This window comes from Squalius cephalus, assembly GCF_949319135.1.
Source record: "Squalius cephalus genome assembly, chromosome: 3".
Classification (NCBI taxonomy): domain Eukaryota; kingdom Metazoa; phylum Chordata; class Actinopteri; order Cypriniformes; family Leuciscidae; genus Squalius; species Squalius cephalus.
The window spans coordinates 16,540,739-16,550,492 of NC_137124.1; the positions used below are offsets into that span (position 1 = coordinate 16,540,739).

Consider the following 9,754-nt stretch of genomic DNA (forward strand, 5'->3'; position numbering starts at 1 on the left):
CTTCAGGATTGCTGCTGTTGACTTGACGCAAAAATAAAGTGTGGCCATTGCTGTTTGAACTCTTGCACTTTCTTGTCATGATTTCACAGAATATACTGAATCTAAGCTGCGATGGTTTACCGCTCTTATGTTTTCAGTCCAATTGCGAACATACTTTGTCAGCGCTAAAAATCTGCAATGAATCGTCAGTAATGTATTTTTAGTTGTTGTTGTTGAAAGAACGTGTGTACTTGTATTCAGCAAAGACGCTTTAAATTACATTGTTACAAAAATATTTTTCAAATAAATGCTGTGCTTGTGAACTTTCCATTCATCAAAGAACACTGAAAAACATGTATGAAGTCATCCACAAAAATCTGGTTTCAAAATTGCCCACATCAGCAGGATCATGCGACACTGAAGACTGGAGTAATGATGCTACAAATTCAGATTTGACATCACAGGAATAAATTACATTTTCAAATCAATTGTATTAAAGTACAAAACAGCTATTTTTTTGTGTGTGTGTATGGATCAAATAAATGCAGCCTTGGGGAGCATAAAATACTTATTCCAAAACAGAAAAATAATCTTACCAACCCCAAACATTTGACCAGTAGTGTGTATTTTCAAACTCTCTATGAAACTCTGCACAACTGGAGGATACGAGTTTTAAGACTTCTCTTATTTATTTTAGCAGACAAAAACAATGAAAAACTACATTCACTTAAAAAAAATGGCTAAATGCACGAAAGAAGCAACATAACCATTGCACTGCAGAATAAATGTTCATTTTACTGGAGGGACATCAGCAGGCTCTTCTAGCTCAGGGGGTCCATCTTCCTGTTGTTCTTCTTTCTCCTCACTGTCTTTCTTGTCCTTCTCCTCACTCTCTTTCTTGTCCTTCTCCTCACTCTCTTTCTTGTCCTTCTCCTCACTCTCTTTCTTGTCCTTCTCCTCACTCTCTTTCTTGTCCTTCTCCTCACTCTCTTTCTTGTCCTTCTCCTCCTCATCATCATCCTCCCAGTCAGACTCACTGATGTCATCATCTGAGATGTACCAGTCGGGTTTGACGTCCTCCTGATCTGTGTTGTTTATGTCATTGGTGACCTCTGGCTCTGGTTTGTGTTTGGGGTCCTCAAGTTTTCCCCAGGCGACAGCATGAGCCTTCCGCATGGTCACCTCCACTTTAGAGGGCACCATGTTCACAAAACTGCTCTTCTCGTCAATCACCTAAGAAACCAGCAGTGGACACACACGTCAGATTGACTGCATTCAGGGATTAAAAAAATACATGAAAAAAAACCTGTGTTGTTATCGTTAATATTTTGAAATGGAAAATGTGTAGGAACCCTGTTTTTTTTTTTTTTTCGTAGTCAAATTTCCAAACCTCTCTTTAGATTTTTCAGACCGTATTTAACATGAATGATTCATACAGCATTATATTTATACAGTACATTATCATTATCATTATCGGCCCAATAAAAAAATGTAGCCGATATATTAAAGCTGATTAATAATGGATTAATTCCTTCACTTCAGATGGTTTTGCTTGCTTTGAAATATGATTGAAATCATACAGTAAAGTGCAACATGCGCTGCACAAGTCTGTCATATAGGCTACATAAAATCATGATGAGAACATTTTAATTGTGTGCTTGGGACATTGAGAGACTTTTGTTTTTTGTAAATCAGGCTCTCAAAAATGATATAAAAATGTGGATTTAGATTTATCAAATATAAAGAATTATCAGTTATCGGTATCTGCAAAAAAGTACAATTAAAATTTTAAATATAAAAATAAAAGCTAATTCAAAATATGAATATAAACTTTAAAAGTAATTTGAACTACTTTTGTAAAATTGTTTGCATTCGTTTATTTTTGCCTTTAATATGATTATATTGCTAAATGAAATTGTCATTGCTAAATCATAACAGACTGTGAATGTAGAGCAATCTTACCCCCCATAAGTGGATGTCCTTGTGAAACACTTTGTCACCCTCAAACTGAATGTGGCATGTTAACTGCAGATACACAAAACACAGAGACATGTATTGATGGACAAGGACACAGATTTGTTCATGTTTTTAAGGGATGAGGTGACAGGTTCATTTGAACTCACCACTGTGCGGTTTGCCTCCACATAGGAATGCTCTGGACTGGAGTTCTTGGCGTAGATTGTGACCACGACCTGGTTTCCTGTTTGGTGCCAATCATGCCGGCAAGCCACTTTCTTTTTGTCCTTCATACCAAACACAAACAAAACATACAGAGAGTAAATACATGTTTCCAGATAGGGTTAGTTAGTTGTTTCCTGATTATACAATGTGTGTCCATGTAAACAACTATCAAGTGATCATAAAAAGTCTAAGCTCTTACTTGTTTGGGGATCCAGCAGTGTTTTCCTCCTGTGCAGCCCTTCTGATCCAGGAAGGCGTTGAAGTCTGTGGTTTTTATGCAGCAGCAGTTCCAGTATTTGTATCTAGACAATGAACAGCAGATGTGAATTCTAATGCATTTCCCCTCTCATCTCATAAGGACTGATAGTAAGAGCACTTTTGTGCGATCGCATCATGATCTCTTGTTGAAATGGACTGCACATGTGGATCTGAATCCAGAATGGTTCTCTGAGAAAAGCTTTATGAAAACAGGCCATGCTTGTACTGTAGGATTTTTAACAGATACAGGAACTGTTTGTCTGTACCCGTTTCCAAATAAAGACTCAGATTCTGCAGTTTTCTTACCCTTCGTGAAAGACAGGGGGCCCGGGATGATGTAAGCAGATCTCCGCATCAGTCTCTGGACCCTGGTAAATCTGAACACACACACACACACACACAAGCGTTTGAACAGCTACTCAAAGTAAACACACAGATGATGTACCTCACACCACCACACACTAAAGAAAGACATTTCTCATCGCTCCAGAGAAACACTCACATTCAGAAACTCAGCATATTTACAAAAGCAAATCTTTAAAGTGCTGATGCTCCTTAACTCAGCACAAGCTCTGTGTCATCCGTTTACTGCCTTCACGCCTGAAAATACACTCATTTTTTTACTCTTCCAAATAGATAAATGAGCAGGAAGCTGTAATAGAGCTATACGTGTCTGTTTCAGTGGATAAAGGAAAAAACACCATTAACTAGTCTGAGAGAGATATGTCATTAAAGGTAGGCTACTAGTAGGCTATGTAACTTTTTTTTTTTTTTTTTTTTTTTTTTTGGTTTAAATTAACTAAATTGAATGAGTCGACACATCGTCAATCTTTCTTCCAAAACGTGTTTTTGTCATACCTTGATTCACCATGCGCCTATTGTAAGCGTTTATATTTTAGACACAGCGGGATGGTTTTCGCGGGAAATTGCGTAAATCCGTCATTTGCCCGTGAGTCTCGTCATATTCATAAATAGATATGTAAATTGATTCGGCTACTTTAACAAGTTTATGGTGTGGAAGTGGCTTGGGCTAGTTGTAGCTAAATCTCCAACCTTCAGTTCAGGGAATCACTAGTAGAGTCTGCAGGCGAACAGAGAACGTGACAAATCAACATTGGCTTTTCGGCGATGGCGAGAACTGAGGGATTTGAAATGTTGTAAAAGCGATGCATAGATGATGTTTTTATTACTCAACAGGTGAGTAAGGTATTTTATTGAACGGATGTAACTCTCTAACAGAGTTCATTATAAATATGGCTGTTGTAGAGCTGAGCTGGAATTTATTTTCAAGGAAGTAAGTAGCTTACCATGTCTATACACAACCGCTAGAGGGCCATAGTGTACCTTCAATTCTGAACGGTTCTGCTCGTCAGGTTTAAGAATTGGCTCCTTTTCAATTCAAGAGATGAAATTTCTATTTAATTTGTCATGACCGACAGGGTACTAAAATGGAATGACAGGAAGAGGAATTTATTAAATTTGCAATTTAAAGTCTGTGCTTATGTTGTCTGGGATGGATCCATTTCAAAGACTGTTCTTCTACCATGGTGCATAAAATGACATCCAGTGCAATATATGAAATAACCTAAATTGAATTCAATTTATGATAATATGCTTTCTGCTAATTCATAGTAAAATATTAACAATTATTTTAAAACTACACTTACATTTGAATAAAAAAAAATCATTCACTTCTGAATAGCACACGTCCCTGCTGATACAGGTTTAGTTTTCACCTGGACTAAAGAACAGCTCTGCTGAGTAATTAACATGATAAACTTCTGGGATTTCAGCAAACTAATCCATTAAAGATGATCCTTTCCCAGAGAAGGGAAGCTTTAAAAGAAGGCATTAGGGTCAAATCCCAGTAAGGGATATTAAGTCATTAATTCTTTCTCATCTGCCGCTCTGTCTCCATTCAACATTCACATGCTGATCTAGAAGCTAGTTGTAAGGAGCAAAGTTACACTAAAACACTCGAGATTATTATTGATTTTCTTCAGTCTGTACATGAAGCGCTGCAGTGTCATTCTTTAGTAGGACCACTAGATGGCATTAAACTATTGTTAAACAAGCTGATTTGTTTCATTGTGATTTGCATATTACATGAGCACCTACTGTTTTGCATCCTGTGTTTTTGCACTTAACACCAACCACGAGGATTTGGCTCTCTGTGGGACAGAAGAAGTCAACAAAGTCAGATAATTGAACAATCAGAAAAACTGTATAAGACAACAAAATCTCCAAATGTGCAATAGTCACACTTCGTCTTAAAGGGGAACTCTGGTCAATTTTAACATTGAGCTCATTTTTTTGTACATTTGGAGTGCTGTCAGTACAGAGAACAACGACAAAAATCTGTGTTGCCTACACCGTGTTATCCTCTTTTTAAAATTTGCACCCTGTTGACTTCAATGGGGCAAGTTTTAAACCTGCTTTTAGCCTCTTAACATCCTTGATGTGTCATTACAAGTGTAATGACACATCAGCTATGATGAGTCATTACACTTGTAAGGTACTATGTGTTTAGTACCTATGATCATGCGCGTGAACTCGACAATCGATTACTATGGACTTCGACCAAAAACAGGATGTAAATACAGGTATGTGCGCTGGCTGAATAAACATCATTTTTATTCATATCTTGCACATCTACTGCAGTCAGATTGACCTGCGTTCACTCCGAAGGAATCACTCACGTGGCTGTGCACTTGTAATGACACATCAAGGATGTTAAGAGGCTAAAAGCAGGTTTAAAACTTGCCCCATTGAAGTCAACAGGGTGCAAATTTTAAAAAGAGGATAACACGGTGTAGGCAACACCGATTTTTGTCGTTGTTCTCTGTATTGACAGCACTCCAAATGTACAAAAAAATGAGCTCAATGTTAAAATTGACCGGAGTTCTCCTTTAAGGTGACAAGACAACACAGCAGACCTGAGAGACAGCAGTGTTTGTGTGCGTGTTTTAACAGGGTCCTATAAAAGTGACAGATTATGGACAGGACAGGTGGACCTCATTTCTACAGCTATTGCCAAAGACTGAAATGACCTTCTGCATAAACACTTCACTAGAGCAGTGCGGCTGACTGCCAACAAAAAGCAATGATAAAGCAAATAATATGATTAAAATCATATCGTTGTGCATGAGTAGAATCAATAAATATGCTTATTAATGTATAAAAGGGAGGAGAAAATTGCTTCACATATATTTGGACTCGAGACCAGTGTTATTTTATCACTGGTATTCAATTATAATTTTTGTTTATTTTAAAATTGTCTGTTTTCACAAGTTTTAGGAATTTTGTTGTACATTGTCTCTTTTGTTAGTTTTTATTAGCGTTTTTTTTTTTTATATATATGCCTACATACAGTAGTTTTTATAGATTTATATTTGTTCGTTTTATTTTTTTTATTTAGATTTAGTTATTTTGGTACTTCAAGTTAAACTAAACTAAATGAGAAATTTGACCTTGGCAACAAGCTGAAATAAAATAAGTTGAAGTTTTTTATGTTATTTCAGTTAACTTTTATTTTGTTTTAAGTAGCAAAATGGTTTTAGTTTTATTTTAGTTAATGGTAATAACCCTTACTATATTAAATACTTGCAGGCTTACTTGCAACGTCATGATTTATGCCAAACATAGTATTTTTGTATATTTTTGGCTACAAAGATAAATATAAATATATTTATATATTTTTTTAATCTTCATTCATATAAAAGTATGATGTTAATATAAATTCAATATTAATAATAATGAATTAATTATTTATTTTTGTTGGACTGCAACATGGATAAACATTATTTTTGATGACCCCATTGTTGAGTTTTTGACTTCAAAGATTAAAGTTATGTTATGACTCTTTTTTTTTTTTTGTATATCATTAATATTAAATTATTTTATTAATATGAATACATCTTTAAAACTAATGAATTTAATTTAATCATTTTAAGGACATTTTTGTTTACTTTAGTGTTGGGTTGTCAATTAATGCCCAATTTAAAATCTGGTTTCTGGAGCAAAAACCAGTAAAGAACCACTGCATTAGTATCAATCTGCAGTGAAAAACTATTTTACTGTTTTAACGACCGAAACAGTATTTCCTTGTAAAACACACTCTAATAAGCTTTGTTTTGTTTTATGTGGTGTGCTTGTGTTGCAGGTGATCGTGAGCATGATGACCAATAGGAATAATGGGATTGCTCACCTAGCTTCTCTCTCTTCTCCCTCTCAGTGATCTCCATTTTCTCCAGGATCTGAGCCAGAGAGGGAGAGACCTTCACCTGCAGCTTTGCCTTGGGCTCTTCTGAGCTGAGAAGGAGGGAATCGAAAAACATGTCACTGTCTGTATTCAACAGTCAGAAGGAGCATGACTTCTCTTTTTAAAAGAGAGACAAAGAAAGGGCTTCAGAGAAGGAAAGCAAATGAATTTGTATTCAGAACAATGTGTTGGTGGGTGAGAGCACGATGTGTGTGCGTGTGTGAGTTGCAAATTTACCTGGGTCTCTCTTTCTCCAGGGCTTCAGCAGATTTGGGTCCCTGGTAGATAATCTCTTCTCCAGTGCGCTGCTTCACGTCTCCCTTCTCAGACGTCACCTCTGGCCGCAGAGGCTCCTGAGGCTTCTCATTACTGTGACGCCCGCGGGTGCAACCCTGAGAGGACAAGCACAAGACAGGACCTGCCAATCAACATGTGACTGGAAGAAAATAATTAGCAGACCCAGAGTGTTTGAGATTGAATGAATGTGAATGACAAAAGCGTTCAGTAATGTTTGATTTTTAGTACTGTTATTACTTGTTTCTGAGATTTTGTAGCTCTTAACATTCAGTAATGCTAATTTTGGCTGCTAATTTGGTATTTGATAAGTCACTTTTAATAAAAGTATCTGATAAATGAATGTAAAACGTCCAAGGGTGCCTCAAATGTACGGTAATTTTTAAAGTGTGATTTCTAGACCTGGCAAAAGTCTGGTAAAATACCATAAACATTGTTATGTTGAATATAGGCCTATATTTATAGTTATGCCAAGCACTACCTTCTATGCCAGGTAGAAATTATTTAAATGAAATTAAAAATCCTTTAGCCTACTTCCGCATTCAAAATTTTGTTGTGGACAATTGGGCTTTTGAGTCACTGTATTAAATGAGCATATTTGAAGACATTTTTACAATATGATTCAGTTAGTTAACAACTGCTATGGTAATCTACAGTTACTTTATAAATAAACAATTGTTAATTGATTTCCCTGCTGGAAAAAAAAAAGCTAAAACCAGCATAAGCTAGTCGGCTGGTCTTAGCTAAGCTGGTCTCCTAGCATGACCAAAACTCCTCTAAAACCAGTCATGACTCAACCAGCTTTGTCTTTGTCTCTCTCTTTCTCTCTCTCAATGCCCATAATACAATACTGTTCATTTATACTATTTATAAAGTGTATTAAATTGAGCTTTATTGTTAAGTGTTACCAAAGGATTTTTGTGCGGCTGTCTGAGACATTTCTGTCACTTTGTTCCAGTCTGCGCGTGCAGGGCATGGAAAGCAGCGCGAGATGAAACCGTCACGATTATCATTATTAGCATACCTTGATTGACAGGAACTCTGAGAAATCTGTCGTCTTCTTTCTACAGCAGGACCAGCCCTGGGGAGAATAACCCAAACAAAGAACCACATCAGACAGCCAAGAATAAAATAAAACAAAAACGAATGAATATTAGGCTCCCTAAGAAGCAGGCAAACGCGCCGAAAATGTGCTTATCAGGTTATGCCAGCGCTAGCCGAGCAGCTGGCGGTCTGTGCACACAAAGATACAGTCTGAGCTCACCTTTAAGGCATCGTGGAAGATTGGCACCCCGGGGTGAAACTGACAGGCATCTTCAGGTGGTGAGAGAGAAAATGGGTTAGCAGGAGACATTTATCTACAGAAGTCCATCCTCATTACCTTTTTTTTTTTTTTTTTTTTTAATGAACTCGACTCAACAGGACTCACGTCTTGCTTACTGGCATAAATATAGACACACACATGGACAGCTTGGAGATGAGCCATTTAAATAAGTAACATTTGATTAGAACACTTCTAAACGTGCTGGGGACTTTCTATCAATATTATAAATAAAACAAAGAAAACATGTTATAAATTAGCTGGAGGCCTAAATGAAATCAAAGTTAAGTCGTGGCCCCCGAAACCAGCGGCTCTCATTCTCACTGCCATCAGCTGTCGGCTCAGCTCTATTTATATATTTCAATTTCTAAAACAGCTTCACAGCAGGTCTAGCACAGAAAGTGATAAAACACTTCGTCTCTCTCTTCGATCTCCTGCAGTTATGTCACTCTTAAAAGTTGTTGGTATGTAACATCAGGCCTACCAACCATGAGCTTCACATAGACAATTAAATTATTCAGTTTACTTAAATAGAAAGTAAACTTTTTTACAATATAGATTGATAAATAGTAAAAAAAAAAAAAAAAAAAAAATTACCATCTGAGTTTTTGTCAGCATCAAATCGATCCCCGCAGCCTCTGTTGTAACACAGTAGAGCCATGTTGGCCTGTTTGATATTCTGGTTGACTTTGACTTTATCACTGGACTCTTCCTTGTTGATTTGCTCTGTCCTGCGTTTGTCTCGGGTACTTATGAACTTGCCCGGCCCCTGAGAAGCCTGTCCAGAACTTTCAGCTGAGGAGAGATCCAGAAGGAACAACCACGTCCAGGGAGAGATATGGAGAGAGATGTTTGAATGAGTTGGCTGAATGAACTCTTAAAATAGCCAGTGCCATGTGCTCTCTCTCTCTTTACAGCTGTTGGGGTCAGTCTGAGAGGGTGTCACATTCCTGAGGGAGAGGGGGTGGGGGGCACAGCAAAACCATCTACAAATGCCACAAAATAAAAACCTGTCTTTTTAAAAGCTAATTTCAAGGTGGGTTAAGGTTTGTTTTTGTTTTTAACTTAACTTGATTATTTTTATTTCTCAAATGAATACATGCATGCATATTAAAATGTAATATTTAAACAATTCATAAAATGTTCTATTCTGCAATTTCTCATGAACAGCTGTGTACTATTCTGGTCTCCTATTAAAATTCAGTGTGGCATTTTTTTTTTTTTAATAAATGTATCTGCAGTATCTGATAGTGAACATTAGCGAACAACCAACGTTGCTGTTTTACGATCAATAATGAAGATTTTTACGTTCAAGTGTTCCCATAACTGATAGATAACTGATTATTATTTTTGTATAATTTATTTTATAACTTAAAAATGGTGCCATTTAATGAACGACTTGAAAATGACATATTGATTTTAAAGTAAATCATTTTATTCAGCAAGGATGCATTAAATTG

The 9,754-nt window shown here is 36.6% G+C and overlaps 1 protein-coding gene across 1 annotated transcript; it reads right to left on the reverse strand.

Moving 5' to 3' along the window:
- Nucleotides 1–44: 44 nt before the first annotated feature.
- On the reverse strand, nt 45–9,525 carry LOC307155456 (cysteine and histidine-rich domain-containing protein 1). Its single transcript, XM_079866085.1, has 11 exons — nt 8,892–9,525; nt 8,238–8,287; nt 7,998–8,054; nt 6,917–7,071; nt 6,626–6,729; nt 4,537–4,589; nt 2,725–2,795; nt 2,360–2,462; nt 2,103–2,222; nt 1,942–2,004; nt 45–1,212 (listed from the first exon to the last, which is right to left on the reverse strand). The coding sequence occupies exons 1-11, from the start codon at nt 8,953–8,955 to the stop codon at nt 769–771; spliced, it is 1,284 nt and encodes a 427-aa protein (XP_079722211.1). The 5' UTR covers nt 8,956–9,525; the 3' UTR covers nt 45–768.
- Nucleotides 9,526–9,754: the final 229 nt, after the last annotated feature.